This window comes from Plasmodium coatneyi, chromosome 3 (assembly GCF_001680005.1).
Source record: "Plasmodium coatneyi strain Hackeri chromosome 3, complete sequence".
Classification (NCBI taxonomy): Eukaryota; Apicomplexa; class Aconoidasida; order Haemosporida; family Plasmodiidae; genus Plasmodium; species Plasmodium coatneyi.
Window position 1 is genome coordinate 630,112 of NC_033558.1, and position 16,552 is coordinate 646,663.

General features: G+C 46.4%; 4 protein-coding genes across 4 annotated transcripts; all 4 read right to left on the reverse strand.

The window, feature by feature from the left end:
• Positions 1-933: 933 nt before the first annotated feature.
• Positions 934-3,867, reverse strand: PCOAH_00005110 (Uncharacterized protein; the record flags this gene model as incomplete). Its single annotated transcript, XM_020057326.1, has 1 exon — positions 934-3,867. The coding sequence occupies one exon, from the start codon at positions 3,865-3,867 to the stop codon at positions 934-936; it is 2,934 nt and encodes a 977-aa protein (XP_019912889.1).
• Positions 3,868-4,437: 570 nt separating this feature from the next.
• On the reverse strand, positions 4,438-10,224 carry PCOAH_00005120 (Uncharacterized protein; the record flags this gene model as incomplete). Its single annotated transcript, XM_020057327.1, has 16 exons — positions 4,438-5,694; positions 5,782-5,977; positions 6,526-6,695; positions 6,856-6,955; positions 7,080-7,234; positions 7,348-7,557; positions 7,699-7,792; positions 7,966-8,115; positions 8,223-8,481; positions 8,631-8,851; positions 8,984-9,061; positions 9,252-9,298; positions 9,420-9,491; positions 9,620-9,711; positions 9,831-9,920; positions 10,014-10,224. Coding segments are annotated over 15 exons (1,950 nt in total).
• A 1,041-nt stretch (positions 10,225-11,265) lies between these two features.
• Positions 11,266-12,950, reverse strand: PCOAH_00005130 (Uncharacterized protein; the record flags this gene model as incomplete). The annotated part of the gene is made up of 2 exons (XM_020057328.1): positions 11,266-11,401; positions 11,521-12,950. 2 exons carry the CDS (start codon positions 12,948-12,950, stop codon positions 11,266-11,268), a joined length of 1,566 nt encoding a protein of 521 aa, XP_019912964.1.
• A 1,941-nt stretch (positions 12,951-14,891) lies between these two features.
• On the reverse strand, positions 14,892-16,289 carry PCOAH_00005140 (Uncharacterized protein; the record flags this gene model as incomplete). The annotated part of the gene is made up of 1 exon (XM_020057329.1): positions 14,892-16,289. The coding sequence occupies one exon, from the start codon at positions 16,287-16,289 to the stop codon at positions 14,892-14,894; it is 1,398 nt and encodes a 465-aa protein (XP_019912886.1).
• Between the last annotated feature and the right edge of the window lie 263 nt (positions 16,290-16,552).

The window sequence follows — 16,552 nt, forward strand, 5'->3', positions numbered from 1 at the left end:
ACAATTCTAAACTTAAACTTAATGCAACCTATTCCCTAATGAGCATATTCCTATATGAATTTGCTCTTACAAATTAGTTTGAGTTGTTCAACAGAAAAAGAAAAATTCTGCGTATGCGCCTCCTTTTACTTTTTTCTTTTTTTTTTGGAAAATTTTTTTTTTCCTTAATCTTTTTTTTTCTTTTTTCATTCTCGTTCATTCCTTCTCCGCGTTTTTTTTCTTCTAACTTTTTCCTTATTTTTAAATGTTTTTCCATTGAAAAAATTCTTTTTTCCTGTAATAGGAACAACCTTCCCTTTTCCTTTCTCTTATGCACTCTTTCCTCTTATACTCTGTATTCTAATTAAAAAAAAGAGAAAGGAATTATCCACCTTCCTCTCCCTCTATATAAACTAAATTCTTCCTAAAAAAAGAACGAATTGTATACCTTCTTTTTTTTCCTAAATTTTTTTTTTTTCTTCCTTAAAACCTTTTTTTTTTTTTTTTTTAATAAGAAGAATGTATAGTGTATGTAAGAAAAGGAAGAAGTGGGAAGGAAGGAACGGGAAGGTTGTTTCTCCTTCCTTCTCCCTTCTCTTCTTCTTCTTTTTTTTTTTTTAGAAGAAATGCAGAAAAAGTGAGGTACATAGATAGGAGGTATGGGAAAGGTTAGGGAAGGTTGCAATTCTAACTATTGGAAAAGTGCACATTGCATAAAATAGGGGCAAATAGAATTCCTCCCCCCAGAAGAAAGTATAAGCAATGTATGATAAAGTATTCATACAAACAAAAATAACAGTATACCATACGATGTTTTTGTGAACATGATGGTAAGAGGAATAATATAGCACATAAAAGGGTTGCTTCTTCCCGGTTTGTTACGGCCGGTGAATAGCTACCATAAGCATCACGCCACCTATACCTAGGGCACCATCCCTATACACGCACACATCTCTACTGGAGGCCATATGCCGACAGGGCACCTAGCACCGGTTGCCCCCTTCTGCAGTTTTGCACGTACTTAGCAGGTCTCCCCTTCTGCGGGGCATCCCTCCGAATGGTAACACTCTCCTTGTGCTTGTAATCGTTCAGGATATAATCCCAAGTAGCGTTGTCCATTTCATGAATATGCGATTGCGTCTTCGTGGCAAGTAACTCCTTCACCCTTCTGCACTTGCTCACTATCTGCTTGTACGCATGTGACACCTTGGACAGGTTCACATGAACGGGTTCTTTCTTTACTGGGTCTTCGCACAGGTGCACCGTAAGACTAATCTCCCTCCTGCTTAGGAATGCTATGTAGTGATTAATTCGATTCATGACGTGCGCGTTGAACAGGTAGCTTCGAACATATGCGTCCTGGCTAAATGCATTCATAACGATTAGAAGGTCGAACATTTTTCTTCCTGGTCTACTTGGGTAGGCTATCCACAGATGTAGAAATAGTTTCAGTAGTTCTTCCTTTATTTGCTCCTCGCTGTAGATGAAGCGGCGCTCGTAGGGAGACACGACCATTAGGGCGCTCTTCTTTGCACATTTCTCTGTTGAGGGCTTGATCGATACGTACCTGCCTAGACAACTTCCACCACCACCACCACCCGGTGCAACATCACCAACAGTGATACTACCTGCACCAGTAGCACCCTTCCCCCCGAGATGCCGCAACAAAGATTGGTAGTCCCCCTGTTTAGCCTTCTCAAAATAGATTAAGAGGATATTGTACAATGTTTCTTCATCCAACCGAGGGGATAGATTCCCCCAAACGGAATTGAAGTATTCCACCCACAGGGGAGCATTACCTTGACTCCCTTCCCGATATAGAGTTAATAAATAAAAGGAATAAAGGTACCTCCGTTGGTTCAGCCACAGCTGGTCTTCCTCCATCTTTTCCAATACAATTTTTACTAAAAATTGCAGCAAATTCGTATTCACGTAATACTCCTCTTTCTTGTACAGTGTGAAGGTAATTAGGAATAAATAGTCTATATAGACAGGGGGTAGGTGCCCATTTCGGAGGTCTACCTTCTTCAGGTCTTCACAGATTCTCTTGGCTACACGCTTAAGTATGCTTCGTTTTGGCAGTGTATAATTGTCCATCGCTCCGCAGAGGAGGAGCATTTCTGTGTACGTCAGCTGGGAGACTATTTCGGGGGAAGCGGGAAGTAGCGTGGCGAGGAGTCCACTCACACAGGTAGAGGTGTAAGGGGGGAAAAACACGTCCCCAGGGAAGTTATTCCCTTCCTCTGTACAAGGTGCTTCCCCCGTGGAGGCTGCTTCCTCCGTGTGTGCACCCCAACTGACCAGCAATAGGTGCACCAAACGGGCGGCATCCTCGCTCGAAAACTTGTGCACGTTATTTAGAAAAATTGATAAAAATGGAACAAAGTGAAGCTTATCAAAGGACAGTTGTGCCAATGTCACGAGACACTTTACATCGTACTGCGTGACTAAGGCGGTTCCTCCAAACTGATGTTCGTAAAATTGGATCCTCTCCCTGAGCTCGGTACTTTTATCCTCCAACTCCTTCATACTATTAAAGAGGGAAAAAATTTCTATGCACTCATGTAACGTTGTGTCCAAGGGCATTTCGAAAAATATTTTCTTTGCTTTCTTCGCCACGGGGATCAGAACTTCTGCATGGAGATACGTATAGAGACATAAGTACTTAAGTATGCTGAGCATATTCCTGCCACTTAGTTCGGCATACAACTCCCGAAGTTCCCCACGTCTTCCATTCGTTTGATTCCGTTCTACCTCATCAACAGTATGTCCTCTCCTCTGTATTTTCCTCCTGACGTAGGATGATAAGCGCTTCTCCTTCAAAAGGGAATAGTCTAGAAGTACGGATGTGTTTTCCACTTCCCACCTCGCAGATGATATGCCGAAGACGTGGGAAAGGACGTCATTCCAGAAGGGGACAAAGGGATTATCTCTTAACGTAAAAAAGCAGAGGGCTTCACATGTCATGGCAACGTCATTTAAAGTAAACAGATTGATATTCTCTGCACAGTGTAGAGTTAACACGTGTAGGAGGTTCTTCTCTGAGCGGATCATTTGTGTCCAGTGGAGGTGTTGCCTTTCCGTGGGGGGATCTCTGTCTTTGCGATGGAAAAGCTGCTCACGCGAAGTGGAAGAGGTGTGCAATGCGGGAGACGTTGGGTTATCTCTTCCCAATGGAGGCAGTTCCACCTCTGCGTTGCCACTACAGGGGGGCTGGGCAACCCGGTGCACTACGGAAACATCCCGGAAAGTATGCTTTACCAGAACTAGAAATATTTGCAAAAAATGCCGAGGTTCCATGCTACGGTAGGATTCCCTCAGGTAGGAGAAGAGGAAGCTCAGGAGGGAGGCGCTCCTTTTGTTTAGCTTCTGCACAGCGATGGACAGGAGGTAAGCATTCACGTGGTCGAAGTGGCGATTGTACGGTGTGGTGTGACCCATCTTAGCCTCGTTCATTGTGAGGGGGGGAAACCCTGAGGATGGTGCAGAGAGAGGAGATGTCTGGGCAAGGGGGTCCATTGGTCGCCCCTCTGTTGCCTCTCCAAGTGGGCCTCCCCCCCTTGCACACCCCACATTGCTGCAAAAGATTACTCTGTGTAGGTCATCCCAGACGAGCTCATTTTTAATTTTCCCCTTTATCACCTTCTTCAAAACTTTGCTAATGTCCTTTTCATTTAGGAGGTGCAGCTTCTTCCTAAACAGGAGGATTCCCAAATGTTTTCCTTCCCTTTTTATATCCTTCTCCGCAGCTTTGAATATGCCCTTGTGTTTTTTGTATACTGCTGCTCGTGCTATGCACTTGATAACGGCAAGGTTGCAGCTTCGCCCCGGTGGTTTCGCCTTCAACGCGCTGTGCGCCACGTTCAGGCTGCCGCGCGGGATCCCCATGGTGGGTTGGCGGATGTAGTTAGTGGGGAGGAGGTCCCACTTGGGAGAGGTTCCATCGGGTTGACAAACAAAAAAAAAGGAAGCCAAAAGGTGGGGTCATAAATTCAAAAGTGATCCTCCTCCTACACCTCCTTGTAACAACCGCGGGGGCGGTGAAAATAATCGGGCTGACACTCCGTGTTGTGTGCGCATGTGCGTCAAAAATGGAGGGAGATGTCGCACGTGGATACGAGTGCACCTGGAATGTGCTGCACGCGTGAAATATTCTAAAAATTCCAAACGGAGCAAATTGTAGAGCGTGCTAGCCCATCCAAATGATCGAATAAAAGTTTGTAGGAAAAAAAAAAAAAAAAAAAAAGAAGAGGCGCTCTTACGAAGAGCAGAGCATATATTCTTCAACCACTACTCAAATGTGCACGGCAAAGTTACCAACTCGGAAAGGATCCACAAGTGTGGTATGCATAAAGGCACACATTTTTGTGAGAGTGGTGTGGAGGAGTCACCAAAAGGGTCGTACCGATGATAGCCAGTAAGGAGGTCCCCCACAGTCGATGTAACAATATTCCACTTCTACGTAGTACTACCTGCCCCTCCTACGTCGTACTTGCCCCTGCTCATCCCACTGAGCATTCGCGCAACGGAGGCGATCTGCTCAGCCAGGTATTCAACCTCCTCGGGTGTGTTGTAAAAAAAAAGCGAAACGCGTGCACAGTCGGGTATGCGCAAGAACTCCTTCAGCAGTAGGGACGCGCAGTGGTGACCAGACCGGATGCACACATTCTTGAAATCCAGGAAGGTTACAAGGTCGTAGGAGGTGAACTGGTTTGACCAGAGGGGGAGTATGGGCACTTTTTTCCCCTTCCCCTTTCGGCTGTTGTGGATGTACAGCCTGCACTGTTCGCTCTTGCTGATCACGTCTCTTTCTACCCCCCCCGGGAGCTGCACCAAGCCCTTCTGCAAATGCTGACCCAAATAATAAATGAGCATATCGTAGAGGTACATCTCGTAGCGGCACAGAAGGCTCTTATCGATCTTCTCCAAAAAGTCAATGGCGACCCCCATGGAAATGACCCCCGCGATGTTCTGCGTGCCAGTCTCGAAGAGATGGGGAGAGGGCACAAACTCCGATTCATATTTACCAACAGTTGTTATCATGTTGCTTCCGTACAAAAGTGGTTTAAATTTGTATGAACATGTTAAGGTGTTTTTTAAGTAAATAAAACCACAGCCCAAAGGTGCACAAAATTTATGTCCCGACGCGATTAGCACATCAGGGCAACAGTTATTTTCCTCCATCCGTTTGAGGTCATATTTTATGTGTGCAAAACTTTGAGCAGCATCTACAACGATAATTACATTTTTATTTACCTCCCTCACTTGTCTTATAATGGTAGATAATTTCTGAACATTTCCTAACACATTGGATACGTGACTTATTGAAATAACTTTGGTGTTTTTGTTGATCCTTTTTCGTAACTTCTTGATGTTAATGTAGCCGCTACTTTTTAGCGGGATGTATTTGATTTTTCCTTTTTTTTTCCTCTTTATTTGTTCTTGCCATGGAACTATATTGGAGTGGTGTTCCAGGTAAGTCAGGTATATTTCGTCCTTCCTTTTTTGGATTACTCGGTCCATCAACATGCTGCAGATGAGGTTCAGCCCGTGCGTCGAGCCGCTCGTGAATATAATTTCATCCTCCCTTTCGCAGTTGATGTAGTTCTTTATCTTCTTCCTGACTTGTTCGTAGCTGTTCGTCGCGTCCAGGCTCATTTTGTAAATCCCTCGGTGGATGTTGGCATTCTCGTTGGAGTAAAACTGGGTCAGTCTCTGGGGGGAAGGTGGTGAGGCAAAATGGAACGATGAGGTGAAACAGAGGTGTGTCTGCTTAGCGCCCACATTCATCAGGCTGCTTACCTCTATCACGCAGGCCGGCTTCTGCGTCGTGGACGCACTGTCGAAGTACGCGGGACAGTTTTCCCTCTTGAAGAAGGGGAATTCCTCCCGAATTTGCTTGAAGTAATTCACAACGCCGGCATCAATGTGGGGTTTCCCATTTTCGTAGTTCAGCTTGGTCTTTCGGCGGGGGACCCTGCCTATGTACAGGTCACTCCTACCGACGTGGTAGGCGTAACATGTGTAATTCGCGACGCATAACAGCAGGCAAATCCATGCAGCAATCGAGGGCCGCATGGTCACATGGGGTTATGTCACTATATTATTTTCCTTTTTTTAAAGAGTGGGCGATGAGTAATTGCGCGCCCTATTTGGCGACTGACCGATTGATCGATTAACCGATTGCCCATTTTACACAACTTTTAAAATGATGTAGCTTTAACTGATAAGGGGTTCCCTGCGGGGAAGATGAGTATTCTCTGCTGAGAAGCTAGCCATTTGAGGATGAAAAAAAAAAAAAAAATATACCTTAACCGTTCAGGTTGTTCAGGTGATTTTCCTCCAAAATGGGCGACATTTCGTGCAGAAAAAAAAAAAAAAATTAATAAAGGAAAAGGGGGCAGGAGACAACGCAGTGGACCATATCGGCTAACAAGCAAGGGGGCATAAAATAAAGTAAAAAAACAAAAAGTACACGCGAAAGGAATGGCACCACGATATGTGCACACGCGGAGCCTCTTCTTCTACTTCGCTACACTGCTTCACTACACCGAGTCGCTAAACCGCTTTGCCTCCTCCAGGCAAAACTCGAAGCTTCTAAAAAAGTAGAATGTCCAGAAGAGCCGTACCCTTTGGCTCTTTCTGCTAATTATCTTTTTGTACGCCTGGTCGGCGCGCGCATCGAAGGGGAAGACGCGGTGAACATGGCTGATGAGCTGCGAGGCGAGGAAGTAAATGGGCGAAACATCTAACGAAAGAACAAACAAGCGCAACACTGCGACTTGGTAAGAAAAAAAAAAGAAAAAAAAAGATAGCCACTTCCAGGGCGCACGTGCAGAGAAGCTTCTCCTTTTACTTTTTTTTTTTTTTGGTTACCATATCGGGCTTTTCCTGCACACCCAGGACGCCTCGAAGGAAAGCATTTATTTCCTCCACCGATTTGCGTTCATCCGTTTCTCTGCTCATGAATCGCAGGCTGCGGCAGGTGGGAGTGTAAGTGGCACGTAAGCGGTGTACAAGTAGCATACACGTGCACTACGCACAAACCATGCCTGCAAATCGCCAGGCATACACAAATGAGGGATGTTGCCAATAGTTACCTCGTCTCGTAAAGGCCCCCCTCCGGCGAGGGTTCTCCTGGATGGTCTTCATCGAGTCCACTAGGCTCATCACACTGGGGGGGGAATATGTTGCGGTCGTACAACAGCGAGATCAGCTTGTTCTGTTTGTTCCGTTTGAACAAGAGGAGGGATTCCTGCGCGTGGGAAAGCGGCATATCCAAGTGAAGGGCGCGATACATAAAGGTAAAAGAAACGGCATGCATTAATGTGGTCCCTCCCCCTCCCCACGCGTGCACATCCAACTCACCAACGAGTGCGAGAAGGGCAACACATTCTTGGCAAAGCAAACGTTGGAAATTCTAACAGCGTGGGAGCGGAATTTTGACAAGTACTTCTTCACGAGCGCGTCTTTTTTCTTCTCCTCGAAAGTCACGTTCCGCAGAAGGTCCTTCAGTTCGGGTGGACTCAAACAGAAAATAATTTGTTCACATTTGATGGACTTCCTTCCGAGACGCACCTGAGGTGGTGAGGCAAGAGTGGAAGGAAAAAAAAGAGGGGTAGGGGAGGATTAGCACGCTCCATTTTGAACAGCTCATGTAGTGGTCTCCCTTCACATAAGGGAAGAACCAACTAAGGCGCGACGATCAAAGGGGCCTACCTTCACCCCACGGCGCATGCACCTTATTTGTAGGTCTCCCCTCGGAGTTATCACTTGGACGTTGCTGCATAATTCTAGGTGGTCCCGGAGTTTGCTAAAGGGGGAAGTGAACGGTAGAAGATGGATGTTATTCCACCCGGGCGGAAAAACTAAGTCTGTGTGCGGGGGGACACTCTCACGAAGGGCACACTAACACTTGTAGTTGATCCTCTGTCCTAGTTGACCAACACGATGTGGAGGTGCCCACCGGATGAATGGTCTGCTTACTTCACCAGGGTGATGTTCCCCTTTGCGAATTTTCCGATCTTCTTTTTTTGGGCAAAGATGGGGGAACTACCTTTTTTGGCGATTGTGCGTAGGGCCTTGATGAGGGATTTCTCTTTCCCCATGCGGTCCATAAAGTTAGGGAAATGGGAACTGCACAAATGGAAGTGGTACAAATGGAGGCGGCACGAATAATCGTAGCTTGAGCGGGGCGAGGAATGCAGTGCTGACTAAGCACTTCCCCCAATCAGCGCACCTACCGCATTAACACATCCCGGGGAGAGTACCCAAAATAGTGGAAGCAGTATGGACGAATCACACTTTCGAATAAGTTAGCGTCGAAGCGTTTCGATAAGAATGAGTCCATTCGCTCGTCCTTAGGGTTAGGAATGGATGATCCGAAGAGGTGGTCCTTCAAAAGGTAGAACAGAATCTTAAGGATAAACTTATTGACTCGGTAGATACGTCCAAATTCATCCAAGTAGGAAAGGTTGTTTGCGTACGGGTTGCTCAAAATAACTGCACAGGGGAAAAGTGGTGATGTGGGGAGCTATAACATTAGCACAGTTAGTATTAGTGGGCATGATTGGCCAACATATGTGAGCAACTATATTTGTGGATTAACAGAAGGTGCGCCACAACTTCTTTACTCTGCGATGGAGACTTACCTTCATCCTCTGCAGTCACCCATCGAAGCAGTTCATTGAAACGAGATGCGGGCCCACCAAGGGGGAAGGTATAGTGCCTCCCCACTTCGATTACGTTGTGGTTAAAATACGCGGAGTCAATGAGGCTGCATTTCCTTTTAACGTTTAGCAGTTTAACGTGGTGTTTATTTTTGGACAGATATAGGGCTAGACAGAGGGAGTCCACGCCGCCGCCTACAATGCTGCTCAGGTAGGGGGAAAAACACGAGCATCACTAGACAGTGTAGGTTGAACGTACGTAGGCATGTGCCTTCTAACTGTACAAGCACGAGAGCACATCCTCCTGCCAGTGCATACGTCTCATTTGAGCTAACCATATAGATTTACTAGCCTTGGCCATTAGCCGGGCGCGCCCAGGGGACGACGCCATCGGGGAGGGGAAGCAAAACGGTCTACAGAGAACAAAGGGGACGGGTTGTGGTTAATGGTGTCACAACAGTAAAAAGGGTACCTACTTGGGTGAACATCCAACGAGGTGTAATCGCACTGGTGGTGTGGAAGTAGAAAATAAAAAAAAATATATATTCTGACCAGCTAGGAAAACTGCTTTCCCTTTTTCCACACCGATTGCGTCATTAAAACTCCAGCTCGCCTTGCAAACTGCGGAAGAACATCTCCTTGCCTTCCACCTGCCGAAAGGGTGGGTTTTTATAAGGGATGGGTAAGTGCGGCTGGCCGCGAAAGCCGCTCGTGCCAGGAACCATCTAGAGGGAGTCACTCCGATGGAGGGAAAAAGAAAACGCGTCACACCTTCATCAGTCCTCCCTTAAGCTTTATCTTCCAATTGCTACTTGCGTTTCTGCGTCCACACGGCTTCGTTATCTACAGGAGGGGGAAAAATAAAATAAAATAAAAAAGAAGAGTTAACCAGATGGGGAGACTCCATCAGGGTTATCGTTACAGCAGCTCGGTTGCACACACGCGCGTCCTCCCCCACTGGCAGGACTGACCTTGTCACAAATTCCCACGATCACGTTGGATGTCGGGGGGTCCACGTCACTCAGGTCGCTTATGGAGATTTCGTCTAGCTCGTTCAGTTCGTCTGAAGGGGGGAAGCAGTCAACATAGGGGTCAGTACGTGATCTCCTATCAAAGTGAAATGAGCATATGCGTTAATGCACATCCGTGTGATAGCTGAAATGTATCTCGAAGGGGTCCTACCCGCCTCGTCATCCTGGACGTGCTCTTCCAACTCTACTATTTCCTTCTCCTCTACTTCGGCGTCTTCAAATTCGTCGTCCTCAAAGTCGTCTGCAATAAGTGGAAAGAACGATCATGAGGGGATGGGGGGAGCAACAGCTAAGCAACAGACCGACCGAGCAACAGTGCATCCGCCACACTTACCGGTAACGTTGGGCGCACCTTTCTGCTGGGGCACGCCGGATTGGTTAGAGCCCCTCTCCGTAACCTGGAGCTTCCTCTCATATATCTTCAGCCACCTTAATTTTATGGCTTCCAAAATTCGTGTGTTGTAGAACTGGCTGCACTTTTCGATGGTCCCGTCGATTATCTTCCTGTGCACTTCCTCCAGTTCGGAGTCTTTCAGCAGGGACATTTTCGCTCTCGGGGATGAGCGGCAAGGTGATGAAGTAGCTACGCGGTTGATCAGCAACCAATCCGTTAGAAAACCCAGCTGCACGTGCAATTGTGTAGCCCCCCTGTACGTTCCTTCGATGGGCCAGCTACCTTCTCCCCAAATGAATGGTTTAAAAAAAAAAATAAATGAAGATCAACCACGTTGTTTTAAGTTCGACCAGCGATTACTCTCGTGGGCACCAAAATTTATCAAGTCCTGTGCCGTGGAAACGTCGAACGTGAGAAGGAGACCCACATAGTGACCCAGTCAGTATTCCAGTGCCTTTCAAAAAAAAAAAAAAAAAAAAAGTGCAGAGCAGAGAAACCGATTGGGCAGTGTCATTAAGGGGGGTTTACCTTATTTGAATTTTCTTCAGGCAAGGGTGCACCCTCCAAAAAAAAAATGCAATAAAATAAGAACAAACAAGCTATGCCGTCAAACCAATTAAGCCGATAGGACGAATAACCACCTCGTGTTCCCTTCCCCCCCCACCGTCAAAATACAACTGCACATTCAACCGGACAAGCCAATAATATATCGCCCTGGAAATTAAAATTTTTTTTTTTTTTTTTTTTAAATGTGACATAATACAAAGTTAGTGGCTAAAGATGTTCATTTGGAAAAAAAAAAAAAAAAAAAAAAAAAATTCAGAGGTATATCTCTCGCAGGTGTGTAAAAAAAGAGAAAGATGAAATAGCTGTACATCTGAAAATGTGCGAGTATGTAGTGTGGGCGAGGTGCACTTTGTGACCTGTTTGGCAGACCCGTTCGTCCTGAATGGTGAGCCCCCCACGTGGGAGGTCGTTCAACGGTTGGTGACCAACCTGCCGTTGCACACCCTTAAGGAGGGGACGTTGCGCACTTGCGTATTGGGGCATTTCCCAAGTGGCCCCTTCCTCAGACGTGGGGCGTGTGCATCCTGACCTCACGCAAGGGGAGGTTCTCGGGTCAGGTAAACATGGTGGTGGGTACAGGGAAGGTGCAGTTCATTCCACTCTCTTCCGGTGTTGCCATTCCTGCTCAGGTGAAGATCTCCTCGTAGTTGGTGTTGTCCACCACGTTGGTTAGGAAAGAGTAGGTGATGGTGTCGCAGATGAAGTTGTTGTTGTTGCTATTTCGAAGAAGCTGGAACATTTGTCGGTTAATAATTTCGTTCCTGCGGGTGGGGGAAAAAAGGGGGAATATGGTGAATTAGCTGCTCCACAATAAAGCTCAAGCACATGTGGACGTGTTGGAAGAAGCACGCTTGGGTACGCCATTAATGGGTGTACTAACTTAAGCAGGTCCTTCGAGATGGACAGGAGAGCCGACTTGGGCTGCAGCGAGCAATTATTGTTCTTTAGGAAAAGCATGTAGTTGTAGTCCAGGAAGCAGGTATCCTTATTGTCGATGTTAACGTAGGTGCACTTTTTGTAGCTGTTGCATTTGTTCTCATCGTTGGACATGGTGTAACACTCGACCTTGTCCTCTCCGTTCATTTTTATGTCGTCCAGGATCTTCTTCGAAAGCTCTTCCTCATTCATGGTAAAAATATCTTCCTTCACATTATTCACTTCGTCTGACGCTAGCGAGTCGGAAGAATTAGATGCATCTTTCGTAGGGTCATGTTCTCTGATCCCTTTTGTTGAATCCGTTTGTATGTTATTCACTGGACCTGATATGTCGTCTAAAATGGAGTCCGAATAGTTCATCATATCCTCTAGGAGGTCTTTATTCTTTTCCGTGTCCAGTTGGTTGACCTCGCTAGGTACATGCATTTTTATTTCCTGTTCTATTTTTTGCTTATTTAACTCTTCTTCACTGAATGGAGAGTTGGTTCCCTGTGTGATTTCCTCCAACACGTACACGTTGTCTCCGTCGGTAAGGATGATCTTCTGCTTTTCTTCGTCTCCATCTACGGTTCGGGTGAACAAACCTTCTATGTCAGCCTGGTCAGCTCCACCTTGGGTGGCACCTTCCGTGGCGCTTTTCACGGCATCCAGGTTCATCACCAAATCGTCTCTACCATCCGCAGAACCGTCTACCCTTCCGTCGTGCAGCTTGATCTCCTTCTCATCGCTCAGGCCACTGGCAGGGATGGCAGAATTGACCGAATCGGTCGTGTTGGTCGGGTCGACCGAATTGGCAGCACTCCCTTCGGTTGCCTTCGCCACGGACGGATCCACCTCCTTGGCCTTCATCACCTTTTCGCAAAAGAAGGGGGAGCAGCTCTCCTCCAACTCGATCTGGAATTCAGTATTCCCTGATTTGTCGGCACTTAGGTTGTCCAAAAAGGATACAGTACTGTTGTTTACAACGTCTATTATAAATTTGCTGTAAAGGTCCGACAGGACTTGTTTCTTAATAAATTCTTTGTTCTCCTCGACGAAGGAATCTCCCAAGATGCCCTCCCCCAGGATACCATCCCCTAGGAGGGAGTCTCCTTGGAAGGGATTACTCTTTCCGTTGACTCCTTCCCCTGAATTAGTGCCCTTCAAAAATTCCTTTAACGATTCAGTAAACTGTGTGTCGTTATCCAACATGATGTTTGGGGAAGCTTGGTTGGATACATTCTTGGTGGGCGCCGCCGAATTGGGTGATCCCTTCAGTGAATCGGTGGTAGGGGGCACTTCATTGGCATAGAGCTGCAGGGTGCTAACTTCGTTTTTCTGTAGCAGCAGGGGGAGCGCTGCTGCGAGGAACACACTAATTCCTGCGCCTCTCATTTTGGCTGCTTTGGATGGTTGGGGGAGGTTTACTACTCTTTCCTTAGGAGGTGTGCCCCTTTCTGTACGTACACCTTAACAACTTGCCTTTCTCTTCTTCTTCTTTTTCCGCTACTTCCCTAGCGGCAACTTATATGTGCGTCACGTGACAATTGCAATGGCGATAGGGTTACCAAGGAGATATTAAAAAAAAAAAAAAAAAAAAAAAAAAAACTAAGTTATCTTCCAATTTGAATCCTCGCTCAGAAGAAGGATGTTTTTCTCAACGCTTCGTATGCAAAACTCGCGTGTACGAAGGAATCCTCTTGTTGGAGGTTACGCGAGGAGATAAAATAAAAGGCTGCCTACACAGAGGGGGCTACTACACAAAGGGGTAAGCACACAGAAGTAAAAATTTATTAACCATGGGGGTGACAAAATGAACAATCACAATTTGTTGCGAAAGGTTAAAATGGGTGTTCCTTCTTGTGCCTATTCTGTGATGCATATAAGCAGAGTGAAAAAAAAAAAAAAAAAAAAAAAAGCATATATTTTTCACAAGTTGCTAGTAGCACTTGGTGTTCACTTTTTACGGGTGCGTGCGGGGAGCTTTCCCTTCGCCCGTAAGTGGATGTGCCAAAGAGTAGCCCCGGGGGGCGTGCTCGGGTTAAGCACGTGCGTTGGCTAAGCATGCTCCGCACAACCACACGGTGAAGCGTGTACGAGCCTCCACACATAAGCATACGAGGGCTTGCCACCACGATTTAATCGTAGGCGAATCGAGTCGGGTAACACCCTTCGCATCTGCGCGTTTTTGCTTTTTTTTTTTTTTTTTTCTTTTTTTGCTTCCCGAGTGAGGCCCTTACGCTCTCCGCGAAGCCTTCCCAGGGTGTGTACTACCTGTGAAAGCTGTTCAGAGGAGTAAAAGTATTCCCTCTTTTGTGGCTCATGTGATTGGGGAGATGGTCGGCTCGGCCACTTCCACTAGGCGGGGTAACCCCACCTGTGCCGCGCGAAGATACCGCCCCATTCCGGTTTGCCCACTCGGAGAATACGCACTCTTGCCGATTTGTTGCATCGCGGGGGAAGGCACCCACCTTGGCGCAAAAAAAAAAAAAAAAAAAAAAAAAAGCGAAACCAAATGCGAAGTAAAGCGAAAACAGTTCGTCCCTCACCCTTTCCGTAACCAATTCACATCGCTCTTCCCATTTCACTTTTTTTTTTTTTTTTTTTTTTTTTTCCATCCTACCATACTATGTCCTCATAGTGGTAGTAGCCCCCCTCAAGTGACGCACACACTCATCGTTAGCAAATCAAATTGGTGTTAAGCTTGACAGACGTAACCACATTGCATGTGCTTCTCCCCCGTATTGAAACAAAATGATACCCTGTTAACCACCCCCTCTGGCCAAAATGAGAAACAAAAGAAAAAAAGGGAAACAACCGAAAAAAGTTATCTCGCCCTTGTATGTCGAACGAGGTACCACTGGCGAGGGTTCCATTTTAACATTGAGATGGTTCAGTACCGCTTCAAGCGAGGGGGAGTGACAAACACAGCGGACAGCTGCAAACAGGGGGAGACACCTCATGTGGGAAATTTCCCAGTGGTGCACATATATATGTACATTTATTTTATTTTATTTTTTTGGATGGATGACGGGAACCTCACCCGGGCTGCCATTCGTCATCGCTCAAAAAAAAAGGAGCGGAGTTAGAAAGGGTCATACAAATTCGACGCGCAAACGAGAAATACATTAAGACAAATAAAAAAACAAATAGGGTGGGGCTCACATGGGGGAACCCCTATGTGAATTCGTCACAATTGTGTATGACGATGTGTTGCGGTATTTAAAAAAAAAAAAATTTTTAAATGAAAAAAGAAAAAAAGGGCACACGAGGGACATACCACAGCTGTACCCCATCGACGCGCTATTATCTTGTTCACCTTGTCTGTTACGTTCACTACTCCGCCTGCACGGAGGCGTACTCCTGGATGTACCTGCTAGTCTCCACCATCCTCTGCCGGTCCTGCACTCTGTCAATGTCGAAGGTATCGCAGTTGCGCTCACAGGTGTAGACAGAAATGTATGTGAACTTCAAATTGGAAAGTGGGTCCTCCGTTGTGATCAGTTTTTTTTTTACGTCTAAAAAATTTATAATGGTGGAGAGGACTTGGAACTCAAAGACTCTTTTTCTCTTGCAGACGTGACACTGTGGTGGAGCAATCCCGTTGTGGTAAGACCCATCAGGGGACAACAACACCTTCTTTGGACTTTTCCCACTGGAGAAGGTGGCGCGTAGATTATCGTCATACACATTATTTTGGTTGCAATTGGTTGTTTCGCTGGATGAGAGCAGCACTTCCCCATTGTATGAATAACGAATGAGCTGATTGGGGAACCTGCTTAATTTGCTGCAGTAGGAGAGGAACACACGATCGATGTTGCGCTTTGCCAGCACGTCCCTCTGTATCTGCTCGAACGCGTTCATTTCGCTGTCGTCCAAGGGGTCATTCGGCTGGTCATCCTGCTCTCTATCTGGCTGCCCATCCGTCTGGTCGTCCGACTGCTTATCTGACTCGCCATCCAACTGATCCTCATGCTCTTCATGCTTTCCCTGCTCCTCCCCCCCGGAAGAACTCCACGACCCACTGCTGCTACTGACGCAATCCTCCTCATCATCTATGTAAATCTTTTTCTCCCTAAATATTACGTGTCTCCTCTCCAAGCATTCTTTATGCTTTCCCCTTTTGTCCGCACAAGGTATGCCACATATAATGCAGCAAAAGAGGTATTCCATTTTTTCGTCAAATTTGTTCTTATCTTTTTGTGTTAACAGGGTCAGATAATCCGTGTCTCTGTTTATCTGCGCCACGTCAGATTTGCTCTTCTCGTCATGGTCATCATCATCATCGTCTTCATCATCGTAGTTTTCATCACTGTGTGGTTCATCACTGTGTGGTTCGTCATTGTAGTTTTTGTCATCCCCCCCGCTTGAGTGGCTACTCCCCTCCGAACCCTCCCCACCAACAAGGTTGTACTCATAGAAGGGGTTGCTCCTTGGCAGCTGCGTTCGGAAGCACTTCACTTGGTTTCCACAAGACAGACAAATAAAAAGGTACAGGCATCTGTGAAAACAGTGACCGAATTTATCTATGGGTGCATAAATTTGCAAAAGAAAAGACATGAGATTACTACACAGGAAGCAGTGGAACTCCCTTTCTGAGTGTAGGTTCACTCGATCTAACCAAAATGGCCTCCCTCCAATTTTCGACACAAATTTCTTGTTCACGCTTTGTTTGTCGTGCAGTTCATTTTTTCTCCCCCTCTCTTTTGTGTACCCCAGGAGAACGTGCCCCATGGGGGGAGGAATACAAGCAGTAACAAAGAGGGTGTTACTTCTGGAGGGTAGGAAAAAAAATTCTACGCGGAAGCATGCAACGACGGAAGGTTGACTCTGGGGAGGTGGGAACTTCCTACTCAGCAGCGTCACTTCGATGGATCTCGACCAGCTGCGTTATACGCTTCACAGTCTTCTCTGCTCTTGTCTGCTGTTCAGGTCGGTTGTCAGTTGGGAAGTGGAGACTTCACCGAGGTTCCTCCCAAAAAAATTCCAATCAGCTA